General features: G+C 38.8%; 1 protein-coding gene across 2 annotated transcripts in view; it reads right to left on the bottom strand.

Moving 5' to 3' along the window:
• Positions 1-4,446: 4,446 nt before the first annotated feature.
• Positions 4,447-25,668, bottom strand: part of arhgef25a (Rho guanine nucleotide exchange factor (GEF) 25a) — a 117,554-nt gene continuing 96,332 nt past the window's right edge. For both annotated transcript variants that reach the window (XM_036590908.1, XM_036590909.1), the window contains exons 9-17: positions 23,126-23,215; positions 22,568-22,660; positions 17,958-18,008; positions 17,533-17,610; positions 17,234-17,425; positions 13,927-14,107; positions 12,758-12,969; positions 10,144-10,308; positions 4,447-5,731 (exon numbers count right to left, since the gene is read on the bottom strand). In XM_036590908.1, the coding sequence (XP_036446801.1) occupies positions 5,639-5,731; positions 10,144-10,308; positions 12,758-12,969; positions 13,927-14,107; positions 17,234-17,425; positions 17,533-17,610; positions 17,958-18,008; positions 22,568-22,660; positions 23,126-23,215 (1,155 nt within the window). In that variant the 3' untranslated portion in view covers positions 4,447-5,638. The remainder of the gene's footprint in view (positions 5,732-10,143; positions 10,309-12,757; positions 12,970-13,926; positions 14,108-17,233; positions 17,426-17,532; positions 17,611-17,957; positions 18,009-22,567; positions 22,661-23,125; positions 23,216-25,668) is intronic.

The following is a 25,668-nucleotide window of genomic DNA, read 5'->3' as shown; positions in this document are numbered from 1 at the left end:
ATATTTCCTTTGGTCGCTTTTACTTTTGTGAAATCTACTGTAGATCATTATTTTGATCTGTTTTTGAGCAGAACGTCTGCAATTATTTACTCTTTTGGTTACATTTAAAGCAGTGATTTGCACTCAAAACATTCCTTTTTCGTTTTCAGCCTCAATTCCTGAGTGTTAACTGTGGCCTCGGAAAGCTCGGTAAAAATGTATATAATGTTCATATGGCACACAATTCTATGATGACTAAGAAAGCATGTAAAAAAATGAATAAAAGTCTAAATAATTGGACAAATAATCTCCGACTATGTGTTGTTCACTGCGTCGCACTCTGCCACACTCCTCACGTCTTAATTAACGTCTAAACAAGGGCAAACGGCTAACTTTAAATCTAATATTGTGTAAATGCCGGGACACAGGGACGATTCAGATGGTAATGTAACGGTATTTGGGATGCTAATTTTGGGTGGCCTTTGTTGCTAGGTGCTAGGGAAACACTTGAAAAGGTCAAATGAGTAGAAAAAAGCTCCAAGACATTTTACACCTTCCTGTTAACAGTAAAAGCCAATGATTGAGACCATGTCCTGATCTTCTGCCATCAAGTTCACAGTCATGTGGCCTTTTATTGGCCTCTGCTCTCTCAGTGGTAATGATTGAGTCAACAGTGAGTGAAGATGGTGCTCCGTGGGGGGGCTCACGGTGAATAGACCCCCAGCTGTGCAGGCCCCGCCGACAATGACACAAGTTGCTTTGATTTGGCACCCTTCTGAAAGTGAATACCTCAAGACCCTCTCTCACCAGTCCCGTATCTCACACACATGCTGCCGTTAGCTCTTTACAATGCCCTCAGTGTGGCCCTGCTCCAAGACAAATGAAGCAAATGCCTGCATAAATGCTCCCCCACTTGCCACTGTCTTCAGGCTTTTGCTCTCGAAAGTAACTGCTAAAAAAACAACAGCTTCTCTATGCAAGTTCAGCAAAAGGTCTTTTGAAAGTGCGAGATTTGTGTATCTGCTAAAGGCTACCTACATAGAAACTTCATAAAACATGCATAAGCATTGAATAAGGTATAAAAATCAGTAGTTGAGCATTTATTAACAGTTTATGTCAGTATTTGTAGGATGACAGTATTTGTAGGCACGTACACTGAAATGACAGGCATTTTTTGCATTTATAACACTATTATGAACCATAATTCCTGTTATTATATATTTCTATATAACAGTTCTGTATTATACTTGAGTTAAAGTACAGAAATTAAATAATATAACAAATATATTTTCATCAAAATAATATAACTGAACATTTCATGGCATTTAAGTACATCAAATTGTATTTAAATTGTAGTTTAAAAGCAAGTACTTTTTGTAACTTTTTTGTAGCTTTCTACTTGAGAACTTTAAAGGACTTGTACTTTTCCTTGTTATCTTACCCAGGGTATTTCTACTTCCACTAAAATCCACAGGATTTTTGCTTTGTCCATCACTAATATTTGCATATAGGAAAATATAGTCACTTTAGTTTTTCATAGATCTGATATGTGGTGTTCTTAGCTAAGCATCTGCATTGTAAGTTCCATTTCTTTAGAATGATGCATTAAATATAGGAAAATGAAACAAAACATATGCCTCTCACTTCTGTTTAAGAAGCTTATGTCAATACAAAATCATTTGCTTCATAAAATATCGCATCATCATGCAAACACTAACATAAGCTGTTCCTAAATACTGAAAAATGACTTTCAAAATGTTATTCAATGTTTATACTATGATGATGAATTACATCACATTATGTCACAGTACGCCTCACTGAGTATACTGTAGATACCGTCAGTACTTAAAAAACACTTCCCAACTGCATGTTTCATTACAAAGAGCATAACTAGTCCTATTTAACTGGGTTAAGTGCAGTAGAGTGTGAAATGTTAAGTGTAAATAATTGTATTCATAGTTTTTGATAGATTTTTCACTACTTTTTTCCTTCAATTTGTGACGTCAAATAAACATATATCTCGACGTATTGTGTATCATGATGTATCGTGATATTACATTTTCCCCATATCACCCACTTCTTCTTGAAGGTGGCCATCAAATAAAATGTTGACTTGCCACACTAAAATACTTCACAGTAAGAGTAGGACTGCATCCTCAGTATTTCATATGTACTGGCTTAGAGGCTTTTGTCTCCACAGTACAAAAAAAAGAGACAAAGTCCTTGTATTCCAAAAAGACACAGTTTATTTAATATGATACAACAATGAGATCAGTCATATAGACATCTGTTTATGTCTGTCCTTTTCCCTATTTCTCTTACTTTATCCGCTGCTGTTCATTTGTTTCTGTGTTGTTACGGGCATACAGTTCAACAAAGCATGCAAAAGTTTGGATTTGTGCATAGGCAGTAGAGGAGAGTTCATACTCAGTATAGGGCTACATGGTCTAGTTGCTGTTTTAAATGATTAGAATATTATATCAAGACAAGAGATCGTGAACATTGGGACATTCATTTTAATATTTGGGTATATGCATCGTAAACATGCCAATACTAAAATATGCAAGCTTTGGTGCAGCTTTGCAGCTCTGATTGAGGGGTGAGCTTCCCAAAAGCACAAATCTTTTAATAAAGTGGCAAAACAAGCATCACTTTGGACACTTTCTTTAAAAGTTCATGTGATCTGGACACTGCAGTGCTTTTAGAAAACTGGTCTTGGATGGATCAGTGGAAAAGATCAGTGGTGCTACAGCAGTGCCAAAGCCTTCTGCTGCCCTCTACTGGTTACACAGTGCAATTGGCAAAGCGAATTTTGAAAGTGCTCGTTACTAACTGCACATTTTCATTTTCAATACAGTCTGTCCTCTTTTGAGGCTGATGTGATAAAGATGCTATGAGGATATCTTTTACAATTTACAAAAGAAATACAAAAATGGCCACTGTCACATTAGTCTGATGGTTTCATACAGGATTCAGGAACATATTAGTGAATTCACTGAGTGGTCGGCGCATTTATAAATAAATGTGAAATATTTTACAACCAGCAAATCAAAATCTACATAAAATGTTTTCTGGCATCAATGTTTCTTCCAGATAATGGAATATGGACAATAATAGGAGGATCTTTTCCAAATTCAGAATTCAATACCTGCACTGAATATTAAAATACATAGGTTACTCATATGTGTATATGACAAACCTATAGTACTATATATATATATATATATATATATATATATATAGTACTTTGCAAAAGTCATAGATTACCCTTCATTAATTTAATATCCAGTCAAAATTAGTACAAGTTATTTTTCGGGAGATATTTATGAGGAGATTCGACATAACATAATCTACTTGCATAAGAAAGTAGAGAGTCAAAATAAAATAAGTGAAAAAACAGAAGTTCAAAAAAGTATCAAAAGATATATGGAAAATGGGACCAACAACCATGCAAGACATGGCAGACCACAAAAACTGTCACCTAAACATAAACAGAACTTAAATCCTTCATATTTCAGAGAGAGGAGAAAATCAAGCTTCACTCTTGAAATGAAATGAACCTTTTAGCCAACTCTGTCTGAACACATCGGAATTAGATCGACACATTTAACCCATCCGAGCAGTGAAACACCACATACACACAAGTGAACACACACAGAAGGGGGTAGTGAGCACACTTGCCCAGGGCAGTGGGCAGCTCTATCCACGGCACCCGGGGAGCAGTTGGGGGTTAGGTGCCTTGCTCAAGGGCACTTCAGTCACGTACTGTCAGCTGAGGGGATCGAACTGGCGAACTTCCGATCACAAGGCTGGTTCCCTAACCTCCAGCCCACAACTGCCCCACAAGAAGGGGCCATCCTACCCACCCAGAGAGAGCGAGGCCAATTGTGCTCTCTTGGTCTCCAAGAGTGATGCTACAGATGGCTGTAGCATCACCAGGGATCAAACTCACGATCTCCTGATGATAGGGCCAACTCTTAGATGGTTGCGCCACTCGAGATCTTGATTCAGATCTGAAAAAATCCACAGCTGTCAAGAAAACTACTACTGAGAAAAAGAAACTGACAAAAAAGAAAATTTGAACTACAGCAATGAAACTGGACTGTTTTATGGAATGATGAATCTTGTAATTGGGATTACTTGAACCATTAAAAGCAGAAAATTCAACTAAATTCTAAGATTGAACTTTGGGGGTGTGAAAGAATGTTTCTAAAAAAAACTGAAATCAAGCCTGAAAAGAATGGAAGCTGTAATGAAGGCAATGATTGGACACACTGAACACTGAAAAACACTGATATTATATTTAGTCGTGGAAGCTTCTGTGTAATTTTCTGTTAAACATATGCTTTTTGTTCTAACAGTGAAAAAAGAATAACTTATACTACTATACTACTGTTTTGACTGGAAATCAAACAAATTAAGGGTCTCTGAATATATATATATATATATATATATATATATATATATATATATATATATATATATTCCACAAATGAATCACCTAAAATTGAACTCGTCTTGGATGTTTCAGTTTTCAAAGCATGCACTTAAGGGCACTGGTAACTGCTTTTTTGGCACTTAGTGATATACAGTCAGGGGAAAGTTTTTTATATCTGTCCTCATCAGAATCTTTATTCCTGATATGCTATAGAAATCCCTCCCCTTTTATCAATAGAGTGAACAGCGAGGAAGGTCATGAGGGGAGGGGCCAGCAGGAGCCAAAACACGTTCCTTCATCACACATGAAGACTTCTCACTGTGTTGTCTTCTGTCATTACAACAGCACTTTTCTCCTTATCAGGTAGAACAGTGTGTTATTCCCAGAGCACACTCAGAGCGTCCTTGTCCGAGGCTGAAGACTGTCAGCGGGCTGTCCAACAGCAGCTGCTGCAGATGCAAGGAGTGAGTAACCCCCCCCCCAGTCAGCGGAGTGTCTCTAGGGGGCGTGCCGTGCCTGCACCCTTTCTGCTTAGATCAGACGGCACTGTACAGTCAAACAGAATTCAGAAACAGCGCTGGACGCTTCTGTCTTCAGTGAAGAGAGAAAGAGCTAAGCCACTGCGTCTTCATGCACACAGGTAATATGCCGATATGTCCTCGACGTACGGTATATACAAATCAGTTGCATTGTCAGTCTTTTTTTTCTATTGGCTCCTTCAGAAAAATACACGTAGGCCAGCAGGTCACTGAATAAAGGCTGGAAATTGAATTAGAGCCTTTGTAAAGAGGCCTTGTTGAATCCAGCTTGAGCCGCATGCAGGCTCCTTAATGTCTTTGATTAGTCCTCTGTTGCAAAGCACATTGTTGAGGGAAAATACTCAGCATGTCTACAATATCAAAGTGATTTCCCCCACCCATGCACACATCCACACTCGTATAGACCCATACATACAGTCATAAAAAATGATTCCAACTCCAGTGACCTCCCAGTGCAGGAATGGTTATTTCTCTTGAAAAAAAACACTGCCATTGGAAAAAAAAGACAAAAAAGAAAGCAGAAAAAGTCATTTTCACTTAGTCATTCACTTCAGACTGACGGGGAACGAAGAATAGACAGCATGAGGCTGAAACACATCAGTGAAGTCCATTAGTGAAGGTGGCCGGAGTGGGCGCGTCCAGGCCATGGGCTTCAAGGGCACACAAAGTCAAACGTAAAGGTTCACAGGTCGTCCTCATCCAGCTGGGCCAGGTTATTGGGGTGTTGTAGACTGGAGGAAGGGCCTGGGGCTCTGGGACCACCCTCTCCTGTACGCTGTTGCCATGGAGACACATAAAAAATTGTTACACCAAATGGATCTTTCACTTCTACTGACTTCAATGGCTGCAAAATATGCTCTTAAATATGCTCTGTTAATAGTTATTATAATCAATATTGCCCTTTGCAATACTGATGTTGCAGAAGGCTGCAAATTGTAAATGAGCCCTCCAGCCAATCAGAGTGTTTATTATTATGTGCCATGATCACAACTCCAGAAGAGTGTAACTGTGGACATTTTGATACCAATCCAACAAAAAAATTTTGTTTAAAATAATACAGATCAACCTTTAGAGGTGAATCCCACTGTTTTTTCAAACTTTCTGCGTAATTGAACTGTTAAGATGTAAAGACATTCACAGTGGTTTGATGTGAAATGGCTCACTGTAGAGAAACTTACCCACTATAGTGGTGAAAGGAACCAGGACTGATTTAAATACAAAACACACTATTTGGTATCTAAAACAAGCAGTGAATCTTTATACATAATAAATACTGCACTAAATTTAAAAAAAAATACACTGCAGCCTAATATTGTTTTTTAAACATAAAAAACATAATTTATTGTGGGGTGTTGCTGGGCCAGTTTTAGGGGGGATTTAGATATAATTTAGACCTCCTAATAAATGTACATTATTAGTTCAAAGCATCAACAGTATCTTTCATTTATTCTTCATTATTCAACTCTGCCATCACGTATTCAAGTTCACAATGTAATGTAATAGCAGGGCATGAACTGAGGGAGGTGCTGCTGCTGTTGTAATGTAGAGATTTTGATATCTGACATAAGTTCTAAACCAGTCATATCAGCCCTGGGGCGCTCTGGTGCTGCTCACTCTAGGACTGTGAGTCAGCACCCACTGACATTGTGACAGGATTTCATCTAAAAGCTTGCTTAAATAAAAATTAGGCTTTAGTTAAAATTTATAATATACAGTCTGGATCAGTAAGTTACAGAGTAAAAATATCTACCTACAATATGGATTTGTGCAAACCGTGATCAATATGGCCGGCTATCGAGTTTTTAGTACTTGTTAGCTAATGCTAGCTAGGTTTAGGTGAGGTAAAGAAAAGGTGATAGGCCATGAAACACGTCATCTAGCTTAAGAGCCAACTATTTTAAGGATTTCAGGAAACTTCACAAATTATTTGTTTTCATAATTCTATTAAGTATTTCTGTAGGGCAGTCAGGCAAGAAGATTTCTGAATGACCCTTGAGTTTTTGTAAATCTGAATGTGATAAAAATAACATGTTGGCATGCCCCCCAGAACCCCTTAGTTAAGGCCTGCTCCCCTATCTCCAGTGATGCCCCTGAATGTAATAGTGTCCTGTGCATTGAATACATTCACTTTTTTATCAACCATTCTATCGCCCACTCAGTGCTGACACTGTAATTTCTTGCCACTCAGCTAATTTGCATTAAGTTAGTTCACGACAGAGTGAGCAGGGTGTGCATTGACGGTTTGATGAGTAAGTTACATGTACATATTGTAGCATATTATGACACATTATGTCATAATTTATCAAAAAAAGAAAAGAAAAAAAGCTAATAATTTTGTATGATGTCACCGTTTACATCACACATACGCTGTTCAAATGTCAGCACAGCCTTTCACATCAAACCACTCTGAATGAATGTTCACTTATTCTTAATTGAATGATATAGATATGTCAAAAAAAGAAGAAATCACCCATTAATCTTTAAAAACTTTATATTCATTGAACTTCATTTTAAAACTTTATTTATTCACCAATACATTTTCAACATATTGCAATATATACTACATATGTCACAAAAACTGTCTAAATCGTGCAGTCCTATAGACAAATAAATCTAAATTCTCCTAATGCTTTTTCCATAGGCCTTTTATTTATAACATTGGTGGGGGAACAGCACTCAGCATGTGCCAAACACAGCAAAGTAATTTGCAGCTAATCCCCAAGCATGTTATATTTGGCTCATTGGCTGTCAGAGCTGTTCCTTTATTAGGGTCATGATAGAGTCTAAATCCCTGTGAATGAGTCAGTGAATCACGCCACTCTGCAGAGCTTAGGAAAAATAACCCTGAAATCTGAGAGGAACGGAATATCCACACAGTGAACACGTTGCAGGAACGACTCAAAACGTGCCTTCATTCTCTGCTGGATAGCAACACACTTATGATCTAAATCATGACATATGGAGGAGTGCCCAGCCGATAGACGGGCAGTCTTTTCTGCCTCTCACCACAGCAACCTGTGGAGGAACCCTGCCAGCCTTTCCCTCTCATTACAAATCACAAATCTGAGTTTTCACTTCAGATTGGCTAGACTGGCTACTCCTTACACATCAGCTGCGCTGTCACACAGAGTGACCCTGCTACAACACTGACATAACCAAACCATTAACCTGTCACTTGAGAGGTCATACACTGTCCAGAGTTGTCATGACACATTTTGTTCAGTAATATAACACTGACATGTCATCATTAGTGGTAAATTACCAGAAATTTATCATTTTGATATTTGATGTCACGACAGCTCATATGACATCATGTATCATCATGACGCAAAACATTCTGGCATTTGTCATGACATGATATGTTCATGACTTGGTTATGTCAGTTTTACAAACTGTAAAAAATCTATTGAATTCAATCATTTTATGAACATAAAACAAAAGCAGTGATCTGGCTCCCATTTTTGCTAGCACTTTTCTGAATTACTAATGACTGCCATGTAAAAATTATAACTCAGCATCACTCAAAAATGCCAACTGCCCATTACCGTGTGGAAACACTTGATGAATGGACTAACAGAAATGGCCCAAAAAATCTGGAATGAATTTGGAATAATTTCTTATTCTATTAAAGAGGAATTCAAATGATTTTAGATTCTTTAATTCCAGCAAAATTAAATGGTTAAGATAAAAAAAAAAAAGATTTTAGTGTGGTGTGAGAAATGCACTGCTCAACAAGAAACTCTTAATTTTTCACAGTGGTAGTGATAGGAACCAGATGTTAGTATAACGTCCCTAAAAGCTACAACACAGAAGTCTATTTCAATAAATGGTTATGAATATACTGCCTGTTTCCTGTGACATTGTTTTATAATAGCTTTGCAATAAGGCCTAAAATGTTTTTAACAAGCCATTTATGGCAGAGAGGCTTTTTTTCTGATATGCCACTATGATACAGCTCAAAATGTCCACACCTTCTAGATTCTAGATGCATTCGACATTGTGACCCCAGTTTCGTATCATCAGCATTTCAAAGTAATCCAAGTCATTAAGTTTCTCTATGCAACACTTCACATCAAACCAGCCTGAATGATTTTGTTTATATTTCAACAAGTGAACTAAACAGAAAGTTGAAAATTGATGAAACTCCTGTTTAAAGCATGAAAAAGTTAAGAACAGCACTAATATATGTACACATACTTATATATACTTACTATATACCAAGTTAACTCTATACATGAATCTGGTCCATCTAAAGTAATCCAAAGACCCAAGAAACAAAGTCTCTTTTATCAAATCATGGCCATTGAAATTCACCAAAAATCCAAAACTTTCCTTTAGAGAGATTTTTTCCCACAAGACTTGAGTACTCATCATTAGTCCTGCACTCATTGTTTACCAGTCACCATCAAAACAGCACTCAGGCCCAGGACCAGCAAGCTACGAGAACAATCAGGCTGGTGATAAAGATCTGAGACTTCCCTCTCAGCTTCCTGTTTGTTTTGTGGAACAGCCCAGCAGATCTGAGTAAACACGATATATAAGGGAAGCCCACTCAGCTACTGTTGAGCTGTCATCAGCCTGACCTGATGACAGTCTTAAAGTGCCTCTGGACCAGAGTGACTGGACATAGGCTGCTTGAAGCCCCTGGGTCCAGAGCAGATGAATAAGTGGCAGGGGAGGGACACTAATGACTTGCTAGTGAGGCCTTAAAATTGTCTGTTTGCATAGAGCATAATTTCTTTTAATACAATACAATATAATACAATATAATAAGTGTACTTCTGATACAAAATTATAAAGTTAAACAGCTCATTTGATTTATTCACTTAATAACACTCAAAATCAAATGTAGATATTTTTATCAGTCAGACAATTTGGCAAAAATGACTGCACATTTTAAGTGATGCACTGAATTTATTTGACTTCCACTTGAATATAATAGATTACATTAACTCAGTTATATCTAAAAGTAAGTAAACTGAGAGATAAAATTATGTTGTACTCATGGAAATTATGTTTACATTTGAATCAAGTTAATCCATGTGTATTTATTTTCAGTGTGCTTTTTTGTTTGTGCTTTCACTGGTGTCCAGCAGGGGGAGTAATGTGGCCTCTTTTGTAATTTTTTAACCTTTTATTGTTCATCTTATTCAATAACTACCACAAATTATTCACTAACTGTCATACCTGTGAGCTCTGTGTACTGGGGGGATAGACACCATTGGACACTGTCTGGCAAAGGAGTGGAGTCTGGGAGAGGGGCTCTTCCCTGAAGGCCAGCTGCACATGAGTTGGGGACACCGTCTGGGACTCAAGCCTGGATTCCAGCATGCTGCGCTGCTCTTGTGTTAACTGTAAATGCAATCACACATGAACAAGAATCAGTGCAGGGTTTCTAGACTGGACTCACCACTGAAGGAGTTCTAACTGATAAGGCTGTTGTCAACTAGAGATCCAGAATGAAACGTAATGCTGGGAAATACGACTAAAAATCTTATCACAATATACAGCGATCAGCCATAACATTAAAACCTTGTTTCCTTGTATTTACACTCTTTGAACTTTTTATCAGTTCCACTTACCATTTAGGTGCACTTTGTAGTTCTACAATTACAGACTGTAGTTCATCTGTTGCTCTGCATACTTTGTTAGCCCACTTTTACCCTGTTCCTCAATGGTCAAGACAACCACATAGCAGGTATTATTTGGGTGGTGGATCATTCTCAGCACTGCAGTGACACTGACTTGATGATGGTGTGTTAGTGTGTGTTGTGTTGGTACGAGTGGATCAGACACAGCAGTGCTGCTGGAGTTTTTAAACACTGTGTCAACTCATTTTATACTCTGGTAGACATTCATATATTGTGGGTCCACCTTGTAGATGTAAAGTCAGAGACAGTAGCTCATCTGCTGCTGCAGATTTTGTGTTGGTCATCCTCTAGTCCTTCATCAGTGGTCACAGGATGCTGGCCACAGGAAGCTGTGGGCTGGATATTTGGTTGGTGGACTATTTTCAGTCCAGCAGTGACATTGAGTTGTTTAAAAACTCCAGCAACCCTGCTGGATCCAATCATACTAGTGCAACACAAACAAACACACCACATTTATGTTTCTATATCATTTAATACTGATAATTACTTATAACAATCCTCAACTTTAAGGCTAAACAGTATTTTGAACCGTGAAAAGAATGTGGGCCCTTTTTGCTCTGAAATATTTGCTGAAAAAGATGATTAACCTCAAACTTTTTTTTCATGCTATGCATATTTAGCACAAAAAAGCTAGCTAACTTTCCAAAGTTAAGGCTCTTCTCATCTAACAAGTAAAAAGTGAACATCGCCACCTAGTGTACGGAAGTAGCGACTCTTCAAAGTTCAAGCATTTGCTCTTAATACTAGAATGTAGGACACAATGGCATAATAAATTTTTTGCACAAACAGACAGTTCTGGTCCTCAAACCTGATTGGCTGAGCAGCGTTATAAGCTATTCTTAATCTCTTAAAATTTCAGGCTTATTACATACTAAGGCTTATATCTCAGTAAATACAGGGATTTCAGTGCAAACTGGCTGAGATATTTTTAGGTTATAGAAGTGTGTAATAAAACTTTGGGCCTGCCGGAGGGGCCCTAGCCATATAAGGGGTTAAATACTCCATGTATGTACACTTATGACAGCTGTTGCTGCTCACATGGATCACGGAGTGTATTAATAAAGGCACCAGGGTGTATATGGCCTGAAAATAAATGGGCTGAAACAGTACTAAACATACAGCCTACGCAAGACCCTGTTTATGTTTAAACATAATTTTTTAACAACTAGAACCTGGCATATTACCTAACTAACAGGCCAGTAAGCTCCTCTGTTAATATTCATTATTCAGCTGTGAATTGAAGCATTTACTGAAATACTTAAATTTACAGCAAGTAATGTAAAACTAAAAGATATAAAGTGAAGAATATGTGACTTGAATGTCTTACAAGCTTGAAAAGTTTCTTGGTAGATTTGCATAAGAAGCATTAAATCCGGTGTGGAAACACAAATGTGTGGCACTGTGACCTTGATGTTAACAAAACACAAAAAATTGTAGAGATTCTAGCAGAAATTAGCATTATCGTTGCAATGGTAATTTGATAAGAAACTCATGAGTCATAAGGTCAAACTTTCTGCACTAAACACTGCTATATAATGTTTCTTTATTATATGACAAAATGTTGAAATGTTCATGTAATGACTGCTTAATACAATGATGAGTAAAAAAAGTTCTTGTTCACCTTTTAGTGGTCCGTGGTTGCAACAATGAGCCAACTCTAAACAAAGTACATTTCTTGGCAGAAGAATTACAAATAAAAAAATAAAATACATGAAGTACTACACATTTGTGAATTTTGTCATGTTTATGTTGTCACTTTTTTATAAAAGCAAAACTTATTGCTTTAATCAAAAAATAAGCATTAGTGATGTTGAAGACAATGTTTGATTTCAATGATTATCATAGTCGTTTTATGACCCAGGCCTACATTAGAATGAGTAATTTAGTGTGTATGTGTTCCTACATCTCAGCTAATAAGAGTCTATTACAGCTTATTCCAGTTCACCAGGCTAGACGTGGTCATGTTTGTTGTCAAATATTGTCTCAGTGTGTGTGTGTGTGTGTGTGTGTGAGTGTGTGTGTGTACTGTATTTTGCACTTTTAGCTGAGGGCAGGGTGAGATTAATGCAGATAATTCAGCTTGTGTTTCAGAAGCTATAACTAGTTTTAGCTGTTTGGTGTGCAGAAATGTATGTTAATAAGGACTGTACCTCTGTGTGTATGTTGGCGGGACCCTGGCTGGGCAGGTAGAGGGTGGGCAGTGAGGAGTTGTAGGCATGCAGGCAGGGCACTCTCTGCCTGTCGATGGAGGCTGAGGAGTGAGGCCTTAGGCTGGAGGCTGCAGACACAGGGGCCTTCATACTGCGGCCCAGGCTGTTACTTTTACTCTCCCTCCGCTGGTACTCTATGGGCGACTGCAGGGCTGAACAAAACAACAAAGCAAACATTCTCATGCTGCATGCAGGTGGCTGAATGTGCATAAACTTTCCAACACATTACCTTAAATAATTATTTTATGAGTATGGAGTTGATTGTATGGCAAATGTTTTATTATGTTTTTTAATAAACTTCTTGTCTGGAGATTGCAAGATTGATCTCTGACAATGTCACAGCCATCCGTGCCCAGGAGTCCAAGACAGCATAATTGGCCTTGCTCTATGGTTTGGTAGGATATCCCTCCCTCTCCCTTCATCACATCACGCATTGCTAACCAACGTGGACGTCTTTTAGCTGACATAACAGTTGGCTGTTAGTTCTTCCAAGTGCATTGAGCTTTCGTGGCAGCTCAAAATGATGTGGTGGCTGCTTCATGTGTCTCAGAAGCATATGCTAGCCCTCACCCTCCCAACTTGGTAGCATTGTGTGTAGGGGAAGACTTAGCGAGCAACTTGACTACAACTAAATTGGGGGAAAAAATTGGTTAAAAATACAACTACAATAAAAATATGCAAGCAATATAATATGTGTTAAAATGTGTTCAAATAAAGTGTTGCTAACTACTTAATCTGAAGTGTTCTGCTACACTACTGCAACTACTTTGCAACTACTTTGACCCGTTTCAGTCAAAAGTTTAGTCATTTCTAGCCATTTTTAACGAAACATTTTCAGTGCACCACTAATAATTATATCACAATTCCTGACTATGCTCTCCTATGATCTGTGGGTGTATAACACCCACTTTAATCCTGATCTCAGGCTGAATGTTCAGCTCTGCTGATCTGAAGGAGAGTGAACTCTGTGTGGACTTCTACAAATCAGTCCTCTGGCCTGGGGCAGCTCTTAATGACAGAGGCTGTTTGAACTTCTCTGCACCCGGTGATCAGATCAAAGCAGAGGATGGGGGTGGAGCTTAGGGAGGGTGGAAATATAGGAGCCTTACCGTTGAGGAAGTTGCGCTGGGTTTCCAGGATCTGGCTCACATCGCTGACCCAAGACCTGCTGATATCGACTGAGGAAGAATGCAGGACGAAGCGCACCGTGCTGCCATCAGCCCCGCGAGAGGTCAGTGCAAATCGAGCCAGGTCACCATCTACGCATGGCTCCAGGCCCAGACAGCTCATCTGAGAGAAACACAGCACATTAAAATAGTCATTACTATGACCTGAACTATGATAACATCAGTCATATGACATCATGATGTGATTTTCCTTTCTCAGTGAGGGCCTCTTGACAGCTACACATCCTTTCAGGCTCATAGTGTTGTTTTCTTACAGTGAAAGGATGGATAGAAACACCTGTGGATTTTTTCAGATCTGAAGCAGCTTGATTTCCTCCTCCCTCTCAAAGGTGAAAGCTTTAAGTGCTGTTTATCTGATGATAGTGACAGTTTTGGTGGTCTACCATGTCTTGCACAGTTATTAGACCCATTTTCCACACATATTTTAACACTTTTTTTTTTGAACTCCTGTTTTGATACTCCTGTTTTCTCACTTCTTCCTTCCTGACTTCCTTCTTCCTTGTGCAAGTGGATTATCTTATATCTAATGTCCTCAGAAACATCAGAGAAATGAATAACTTATACTTAACGTCTGTTTTGACTGGAAATCAAATAAAGGAAAGATGATCTTCGACTTCTGCACAGTACTTTACATGACTAATCTGTTTCTGAAAAGGTTCTGTAAGGGTTCCATCAAACTCATGTTTAACCTTATTATATAATGAAAATTCATACTTCAAACATTAGTATGAAACAATATAATCACCATATAGTATTTTGTTCAAACTATGTGGTTCTAATACCTAATAAGACATAATAATATGTGTCCACCAGCCATTCATCCACTGTAAGCAAATGGAGCATAATAATGCTTTTGATGTCTATAACGTAGTGCTTATGAGAGCAGTAATTTTCATTGAAGAGCAGCAATACATAAGGAGTCACTGAGTAAAATGGACAAGAAATGAGGGTCATGAAGTACTACTGATATTGCAAATGGTAATAAAGTTATTGATATTGCAGATGATGTTACAGATAGTGCTAAATGAACTCGGCAGCTGGAGTGGATAATTGGTATAATTTGCCCATCACTGAAGCCATAACTGAATCCCCGTTAAGATGTAACCGTAATTCAGTTCTCTAGTCTGCTAGTGCTATACATTTGAATTAGGGCTGCAAAATATGCCTACTGCACAAATATATTGCAATTAAATTGTTACATATGGCTATATTTTAAACCCTTGCTAAACCCTTGATGTGACATGATTTACAAATTCTGCAATAATAATATATAATAATCAAATGTATTTACATGGGTTGGATAAGGTGAATGCCTTTATTTATCCAAACAACCACCGAAACACATCTAGAATATCTAAAAATGGTCAGGATGTTTGCAGAGCACCATTTCCCAGCTAAAAGAGGATGTTCTGTAACCATTAACAGGCTTTCTACTTTGGTCAGCTGTATAACAATATGTGCAAAACTGTAGGAGGTGTTTGATCCCCGATTATTCTGCAGTCATCTGCTGCCAGGAGTCCTAGAGAAAATAATTGGCCTCGTTCTCTCTGGGAGGGTAGGATAGTCCTCCCTCTCCCTCATTACTCAGTGCAGTGCTAGTCAACGTGGCCGTCTGACATAACAGAACTGGCAGTTCGTGTTCACTTCCAAACATGCTGAGCTGTCCAATTACATTGCATTGGTGGCAGTTTGAAAATATGTGGTGACGCTTCACATACTAGCCTTCACCCTCCAAGCTTGGTAGCACTGTGTAATAGGTGGAGACCTAGCAAAGGGGTGGGAACTGGACATGACTAAGTTGGGGGGAAAAACATTTGGTAAAAATAAGAACTTTCAAAGAACACGCTGAGGGCTTTAAGAATGCTCCAAACAAGTCCACTACATGTTTTGAAATGACAGTTCCGACATCAAGAGGATATTTATCAGCATAAAAACTTTATCCATCTATTTTTGTATGAATTGCTTAAAACACTGTAATTTATATGTACTCAAACATGATGTGTAATTTGTTCAGTATGTCAATTTTAGAAGCATTTGGGTTAAATGGGAAGACAAACCTAGGAATGAAAAAAATTCCCACGTAAAGATAAAACTTTATGTCCTGTAAATGTTTGCTGTAATAGTAATGGAATGTTATGAGCACATCATAAAAGACATCTTTTATGCTGCCTGATGCCTGAGACATCGTCTAATGATGTGAACGAGGTTTCTTTAAAATGGACCCCACAAAAAAACAATTTTTTACAGATTTACCACTATTTTACCATTAACACAAAATATAATTCTTATAACTTTTAAAGACATTCAGAGAACATTCTGTTTGTACTCTTGTCATTTTGTCGGTTGGATGAATAGGGGACTCATTTGCGTATTGCAAAGGCCAGTGTCATAATAATGTTAAAAGAAGATGTACTGTGCAGCCTTGAAGGGCAATACCACAGGTTCATTCAGAGAAGTTTGATGTGAAATGATTTATTGTAGAAAAACTTGCATACTCAGATTTCTTTACAGTGGTGGTGATAGGAACCAGGGGTCACCATGTCTACAACAGAAATATCCTTTTTATTTACTATCTAAAATGACCAATGAACCTACATGTGTCTTTTTTATATGTAATGTTAAAGATGAGAAAATTGTGGTAAACCTGAAATAAATGGATTTTGTTTTAATGTTTTATGCCAAAACCTTATCTCATCATTAGGCCGCATTAGTCAGCAAATTGCAACTTTCGGTGAGGGAGCTTTTATAGGTATTACATGCCTTAGGAGTCTGGTTTCTTTTCACCACCACTGTGAACAAATCTGTCTCTGTAAGTTTCTCTAGAACAGAGCGTTTTACATCAAATCACTCTGAATAACTTTGCGTAATTAAATGATAAAATTATAAAGAAATTATGAAAAATCAGTGAAATTCCTGTTTTACTTTAATTTGCACTGAAAAAAGTGATGCATTCAATTTACTTGTTTCAAATGTGTATGTTATTTCCACATATCAGACCTACATCAAAACAATTAGGGCAATAACTTTGCTGATGTAATATAGTTTATTCTTGTGGAAATGAAGAAACAATATTTAAAACAAGTTAACACAATGCATTCTCTCTTTTAGTGTTATGTGGCAAGGCAGTTTGAAAATGTAAATGAATTTAGACATAATTCTAAATGGTCATTTTCTTTAACTCTAATTGGTAAGAAGTCCCTCAAGGCTTCCTCTCATTAAGGAGGCCCACCTTGATGCTGTTCTTAAAGATGTAACCAGGCAATGAGAATCCTTTCTTCCGGTCTATAGGTTCGCTAAAAATGACGATCTGCTCAAACAGGAACACCCGCCTCTCCTTGGGTCGGGACAGGAAGCCGCTGTCCTGCTCGGTGACAGTGAAGGTGTCCTGCTGGAGCAGCTTACCCTGCGCTGTGATCTTCCCCTGCAGACAGAATGTGGCTTTAGGGGCCAGAAACAGCTCAGACTTGTACACTATTTCTTTTTTGTGTTGAGACAGTTTTAAACTGCAGCCCACGTCTGGCGCCGTACCTCAAAGCCTTGCAGCCGACCTACGTTCATCATGTCATTACAGCGCTTAGGAACAAAGCACATCACCTCCACTGCTTTCTGTTCCAGAGAGAGAGAGAGAGAGAGAGAGAGAGAGAGAGAGAGAGAGAGAGAGAGAGAGAGAGAGAGAGAGGTGGAGGGTGACTTTTAAAAATATGTGAAAACAGATCTAAGTAAGGGCATTAAGTAAGAATTACTGTATTCCTGAGAGATTCCTGTCTGAGTGTTAACAGTGAAGCAGACAGGGTACACAGAGTTCTGTGAGTAAGCTCTGCTTGGCGCCTGTATGAACATTACACAATGCCCTAGTAATGGGATACTTCTCACCCTTTTTTTTCTCTTCTTTAGCAGTTCGACATAAAACTACTGGATAATTATGAGCTCAGTTTCAGAGTGATGATTCATACCTCCAGCTCCTCTGTGTCCATCCCAGCCTTGGTGTAATACTTTAGGAAATCCTGTAGAGAAAAACAAAAGTAGGTACTGTATTTATATATTTATATCAGAACTTAGTGTGTCCTCTTTACCTTTATTTCAGCTCTCACTCTTTTTGGGAGACTTGCTCTTAGTTTTACAAAGAAATCTGAAGGGATATTTTTCCACATCTCCAAAGTTGAGTCTCAGAAGTTGGTTACATTTCCTGCTTCTCATGATCCAAGTAATCACAAATACAAATTTAGACTTATCACTCCATAAAACCTTACACATCTCAAATGTCCCGTATCTGTGTGGTAGCACAAATTTTCTTCTTTTTTGTCTATTTGCTTTTCTTACTAAGGGCTTCTTGACAGCTACACATACTTTCAGAGCCATAGCATTGAGTTGTCTTCTCACAGTGGATTATCTTACATCTATTATATATTCTCCGAAATATCTCCTGAAAGATAAGTAACTTGAACTTAGCGTCAGTTTTGACTAAAAATCAAATAAATAAAGGTGCGTCCCTGACGTTGGCATAGATGGAGCCTTATTTTACAAAATGGGATGTTCAGTCATTTGTTTAAATAAAGTAAATATAATTAAGGTATAGGGTCAGTCAAAGCAAAAGGATTTTAGTCTAAAGTCCAAGTCAATTCAAAGTCCAAAAGGTGTTTTGAACTCTGGCTTTGAACCAATTCAGTAGAATGATCCATATAACTTTCCATTCTTTGTTAGCAAGATTAGCCTCGTAGCTGCACTGGAAACTAAAGAAACTAAGGTTTCTTTAGGTTAAGAGGAAGCTTAACTTTGGCTTAAATTTGTGACTCACTTTTAGAGGAACGTCTCATAAAAGCACAGTTCAGCTGTGTGGAGGTGTACCCAAAAGCAAAGAGATGGATCTAAACTGATTCATACTGGGAGGACAGCATGCTGCTTCTCCATCTCAACATGACGTCCAAACCACCCCCACATCTGCATGTCTTCTTTACTTTAAAAGGATGGTAACACACATCGAACGGATGCGTGTTAGTCTCCCAGACTGGTTTTCTTGTCATGTACTGGGAGAGGCCTACCACACTAGGAATGGGTAATAAGGAAAAAATTACAGTACAGCAGAGATCAGTAGCTCAGATCAAATAAGAACAAAGGGTTATACTGACAAACTCAGTGAGTCATTTACTTTTCTGCTTTTGTTAGAGAATTTGGTTACAAAGAGCTGAACTCAGCGCGCTATTTGTCTGTTAATGATCCATTTAACGTTGTTGTCTTTGTCTGAGGCAGCTAATTAAACACATTCATTTTAAAGTAGTGGTGGCTGTCTGGATGTGAGTTACTGTGTGTGTGGTCATTTATTTAGCTCTTCGTGGGGACCAAGCATCTCCATGGTAATAGAAAACAAGAACATTTTGACACTGTGTGACAATTTGGCCAAATGCTTTGTTGTAGAGTTTAAAAAAAACAGCTTCTAGGGCTCCTAAGTGGCATAACCATCTGAGCATTTGGTCTTTTGGTCCTTGCTGATGTCACAGCCGGCTGTGGCTGGGAGACCAAGAGAGCTCTTCCCCCATCACTCAGTGTGATGACATCCAATGTGATAGCAGAATTAGCAGTTAGCGTTCTCCTCCAAGCATCCAAGCATGTTGTATTAGCAGCAGTTCAAATGCATGTGGTGGTGCTTCTGTGTCTCGCTGGAAGCATATGCTAGCCTTCATCCTCTCAGCCTGTTAGCTTGGGTCATGGCTGGAATTTGGCTGAAACTCAATGGTTTGGCGATCGCTCGTACTTGAGTCAGTGACATATCTAGGATTTCCAAAAGGTCTAATGTGATGTTTTTCTAATAAAATTGGTCCCAAACATAGAGAATTAAACGCATCAGTAATTATGTTATCCGTTAATCTGACACATTAGGCCTTCGGTTCCTTCAGCTCCTGTAGTCCTAACCAATGGAAGAGCTCGCTTGGCTGTATCGACCACAGTGGAAAAAATCCTGACTGGAACATTTTGAGTTGGGTCTTTAGAGATTTTAACCTTTTCGACCAAAACTTTTAACCAAAACTTAAAAAATGAAATAAGTATTGCTACAGTATTGCTACTAGAGTATAAATACAGGAAGATTCACTCAAAAGAGGTCCCGAATATTCTGTAATAACTCTCGCTAGGATGAATCAGTCTGAACAAAACAACACGCAATGTGCTCCTCAGTACATGGAGCTTCAAACAAGCTGGGATGCCCCTGCATCGGAGCGATGAGGTAGGTGCCAGACAGCCGTCATAACGTTTAACCTCCTTTTGCAACATCCGGGTGCATACCCCCGTATCCCTTCATGTGTCTGGCAGAAAACGGAGATCACTTTCAGCATCACATGTAATGCAATCGATTACACATACGTCAAGGTATAAAGCGTATTTTTTTTGGTTCAGATTGCATCATCCTAACGAGAGTTACAACAGAATATTCAGGGCCTCTTTCGAGTGAATCTCCCTGTACAACAAGCACAATGATTCTATTAAATAAAAATCAACCAAGAATTACATGTACTTTTTTCGACAAAAATTATTAGTCCTTCTGTGATGCCCTGAGGTTTTCCAACTGGTATGTACCCTTTGCATTATTATTACTAGATTAACACAGAATTAAAAGCAAACACATTACAATGTACAAGTATACACTGAAAAAGTGCATTGAATTGACTTGATTCAATGTGTACATAATTTTCCACAGTTATGGCCAAAAGCAAATATACTGAAGGGCAACACTGTGTTAATTAGGGGTGCGGGGAAAAATCGATTCTTAGATGCATCGCGTTGCGGACGTGGACGATTCTGAATCGATTCACAAATGTTAAAAATCGTTTTTCTGAATATTTAATTTATAACGTAATGTTGACGGAACGCAAAGGCGGAACCTAGAAGTGCGGAAGTGCAGCGCCCGGACAGTCTGTGGCGGTACATAACAAAAACACCACTGGATGAGTGAGAAATCCAACCGGCTCCCTCTGCATTAAAAGCCAGGTTAGATCAGGAGTCACAACCCAGATGTTAAGAATAGACATTTTGTCCTTTCAACAAAAATCAAACCACCTTGGGAGCCACAACATTTAATGTCCAGTATGTCTCAGTATGTGATAATGTCCTAGTATAGGCTAAACAATATGACGTTGAACGAAAACGCGGACTTACTTTTCTCTGCTTTAAGCTTTAGCTATAGCCGCTTTCCTCCCATCTCCGCCAGAAAACTTTTCCTCAAACGTTGAATAGTTTCTTGTAAAATGTTTCTCAACGTTCGACTGTTTTACGAAGCTGAAGTCGCTTCTTATTCTCCAGCTTCTTGTTAGAATTTTCCCGTTCAACCTTAAATGGTGCCTAATGCGCCAGAATGTAAATGCGGCACCATTTAAGGTGGAACGGGACAATTCGAAAAAGAAGCGGACTTCATCTTTGCGACTTTTTAGTGTCGGACAGTCTCTTGTTGCAGATTGAACGTACCAGGAAACCAACTGCGCTGCTTATAAATGCGAATAAGTCCATTCGTCTCCAGATGTTCGTCATAAAGCTGTCTTTTTGTCTTTTGCTATGTGACTTGCAGTCTGCACGCCAGCCTGCAGGGTTATAGGGTGGTGAATTAGCAGCGTTTAAGACCATTTATTGTTAAAACAGCGTTAGAACGATCAGCAGAGCTTTATTTTACTGCAAAGGAGAATTATTTTCCTTTTATCAGGACAGTAAAAGAGCCGTATGTTGCCGACCCCTGAGCTAGCGTATGGAAACAAATGGCTTCTATGAAGTTGAAGGGGAAAAGGACCTGGACAAGAGCCGCACAATATGCAATTTGTGTCACACTAAACTAAAATATTTTGGAAACGACAAACATGAGAAACCATATTACATGTTTCCCGTCCGGTTGTACTTGCTGCCAACCAGAGCACTATCAAGCAAGTGATGTCAGAGCTCTCACCCAACTCGGAGGCGAATTACAAACTCTATCGCAACTTTTATTGTCAAGGATTTGCGTCCGTTCTCAGTCGTTGAGAACCAGGGAGAGATACAGCGTCCCGTCTCAAAGATATTTACTGACACAGCGACCCACCCCTCCCCCAATCTCTACAACGAGACCAAAACCGAAGTTATGAAATCCCTGACGAAAAACGGGCAGAATAGCTCTAACGTGCTGCGTGGACATCCATTACCACAGGATCTTATTTCACCGTAACTGCGCATTTTATAGCAGATGAGTGGCAGCAGCGTCTCATGTGCTCCAAAGAAGCGCAGTGAATGAGAGCCTTCTAGTTCACTTGCCACATAACTCCTGTTTATTTTATTAATAAAAGATATTGGAAGTAAATTCATTATGGATCATTACAAATACTTTGCTTTAACATCACCAAGTCATCACACAGTGAGAAAAAAAGAAATTCTGTATAGAAAAAAAGATGCATCAAGATGCATTGATAATCGTTTTCGCATCGCAGCCCTCTGAATCATAATCAAATCAAATCGTGAGGTGCCTAGAGATTCCCACCCCTAGTGTTAATGCAATATCATTTCAAGGCATCATTTTCTTTCAGTGTGTTTTTGCATTGACAACACCTTGTCTCACCTTCAGCAGCAGCTGGTACTTCATGATTCTCTGCACAGGCTTGATGAGGAGATCATTCAGCTGCAACCGGTGACCAAGCTGCTGCTTCAGCTCCTACACACACACCACACACAGAGCGCAGTTAACATTCAGTGACATTTATAGTATCCATTATAGTATGTTTTTAAAGACTACTGCCTTATTACTGTCATTCAAAGAGCCATAGATTTGCCTTCTGATTCAGAAATCCATTCACAAACCCCGGCACAACACCAGCAGTAAAATGACTAATTATACTGTCACAGTGCTGAGACAAACACATTAGTGGCACTTAAAGCTGACGACTGCACATCCCTCCATTTCCTCCATTTCTAGAAGTGATGGGGTACAGGCCCGTCCGGTGAGGGTGACTCATGTAGGAAAGCATATTTAGAATGAGAGAGGATATTGATGATGCTTGTGCAGATGGGCCTGCGACGAGCCCTATATCATGCATGGCTTGTGTGTAGTGGAGAGTTTCACTGGACCGTACTTCTGTCTATCTGCGCATGTATGTTTGGAGGTTTAAAACATACTTACTTCAAAATAGGTGTCGATGTACTCTGACACAATGTGCTCTGACTTTGGCTTGTTCTGGCAGTACACCACATACATGTGAAGACGTCTCTCCTGCAAATAAAACAGGTGAAAGTACATTACTCACTCCATTCATCATTCTGAAAATATGTAAGCAAACCAGGAGAAAAGATGAAAGAGTGAAACGTAACACATTTTGGTTTTTGCTTAAAGGGCTTTTTTTATATACTTTTTTATAAAGTCCATTTATAATGTTTGTGTTTTTATGTACCAAAAACACACACACACACTTTCTAAGCTGCTTATATAGGCAGGAGCCTATCCCAGTGGTCAATGGGCGGAAGGCAGGAAATACCATCGACCCAGTGTATCTCAGGGCGTATCAAAAACAGCATTATTTATTTTTATATGACAATTATCCAGCCTCTCTTCATCCCTTAGAATTGCACGGGCTGTTTGTGTTGCTATACATTTAAGATTGATATTTGTAAATGAGCTCTGTTCTGAATGGCTGCCCTCCATTGTGCCTCATTCAAAAAGCACAAAACACTCCTTATAATTTTAGCATGCATGGATGGAGCTAAACTGCTGTAGGCTGATAGATGGATATATGTAAATGCACTGGTTTGGTGTGACATCACAAAAATAAATTCAAAACTGGCTATTTTGCAGCTTAGCGTTTATATACACTATATGGACAAAAGTATTGGGACACACCTCTTAATCATTGAATTCAGGTGTTTTGTTCAGTCTCATTGCCACAGGTGTGTAAAATCATGGACCTAGCCATGCAGTATGCCTATACAAACATTTATGAAAGGATAGGTTGTTCCAAAGGCCTCAATGTATTGACATGGTACTGTAATAGGATGCCACCGTTGCAACAAGTCACTGGCCCACACAGAGCCCTGATCTCAACCTCATCAAACCCCTTCAGGATGAACTAGAATGGAGATTGTGAGCCAGGCCCTCTCGTCCAACATCAGTGTCTGACCTCAGAAATGCTTTTCTGGATGAATGGGCAAGAATTCCCAAAGACACACTCCAAAATCTTGTAGAAAGCTTCCCAGAAGAGTGGAAACTGTTATTGCTGCAAAGAGGAAACAACTCCATATTAATGCCTATGGATTTAAAATGGGATGTCATAAAAGCACCTGTAGGTGCAACGTATGGGTGTCCCAAAACATTTGTCCATATAGACTGAATGGTACATTTTAAAACTTTAACAGTGTTTGCATACTACAATCAACTCTTTTATTTCAACAGAGTAAGGAAAATTTGGTTTTCCATGATATATGTCCCTTCATAACGCTGAACGTAATCGACCAAGATTAAACTATACATCATTGCTACAAAAAATATTAACGTTGTTTCCTGCTCCTATCATTTATGAGCAATTCAGCTGAAAGTGGCAGGGCTGCAATGTTACAACTTACCCCATAAGTGGAGCTAACTGTAACAGACGGAAGGGTTTGTTGTAAAATGTCTGTTAAATCATTGCAAAGCACAGTTCAATAAAATGGTATGTTTGAATTCCAACCTTAGTCCCTAAAAATATATTCATTAAAATAAATATGAGTAGTGAAAAGACAATGTTTCAAACATGGCAAATTTATTTTGACCACAAAGTCAAAAAGCATTAATCAGCACAATTAAACTTTTTTAGCAAAAAACTGTAGTTTCATCAGTTAAAGCAAAGCAGCCAATGTTATTACACAATGCACTCATTGCTGACACAGGGGTTCAGCTGCACACATACAGCTTGTATAATATCTACAGAAAAGTACTGCCAATAAAATGAGGCACTCAGGAGTAGCCCCACACGGGCCTTAGGTCAGCATGCCTAATGCTAAGGGGGGGTATAAAGCCCCCCCAGCACTAGGCTGTGGAGCAGTGGAACTGTGCTCTCTGGAGTGCTGGAGCTCCTGCCAATACCTCTGGATTAATCATTCAACATCAGTACATGTGGCTGAATGCAATCAAATCCTCACAGCAATGTTCCAACATCTAGTGTAAAGACTTCCCAGAAGAGTAAAGGTTGAGTAAAAAAAACATTTGATGAGCAGGTGTCTACAAACTTTTGGACATGTAATGTCCTTTGCAACTGGTGGTCAGTCAGAAAAATTACACAGGTAAACAAATAACACACTGTTATCGGATACAACAACACTTTTTAACCAACCAGATTGTGTAATGGATGTCTGACCCCAGATGAAGCAATAATACAATCAATGAGCAATATAAGAGAAAATGGATCAGAGCTCAATATAGAAAACAACTACTGTCAAAATAGTAAAAGGCAAAGCAGCATGAAGAGGGCATAAAGAGAGCACTATCAAGTCTGAACTCTCTCTCAGTATAATACACATGACTGAGTAATGGAAAGAGGAAAATAAATTAGAGAGAGAGACAGAGAGAGAGAGAGAGAGAGATTTAACTGTGACTTCAGCACTGCAGTCGTCTGCTGGAGAAGCTGCTATTTGTTTTTAAATGAGCCTGTTTGATACTGACTCTGCAGTAGGAGCAGTGCACTGTGACTAATAGGA

The sequence above is a fragment of the Colossoma macropomum genome, unplaced genomic scaffold, assembly GCF_904425465.1.
Source record: "Colossoma macropomum unplaced genomic scaffold, Colossoma_macropomum, whole genome shotgun sequence".
NCBI lineage: Eukaryota > Metazoa > Chordata > Actinopteri > Characiformes > Serrasalmidae > Colossoma > Colossoma macropomum.
Note: the sequence above shows the minus strand (reverse complement) of the source record. Positions and strands in the feature narration are given on the sequence as shown.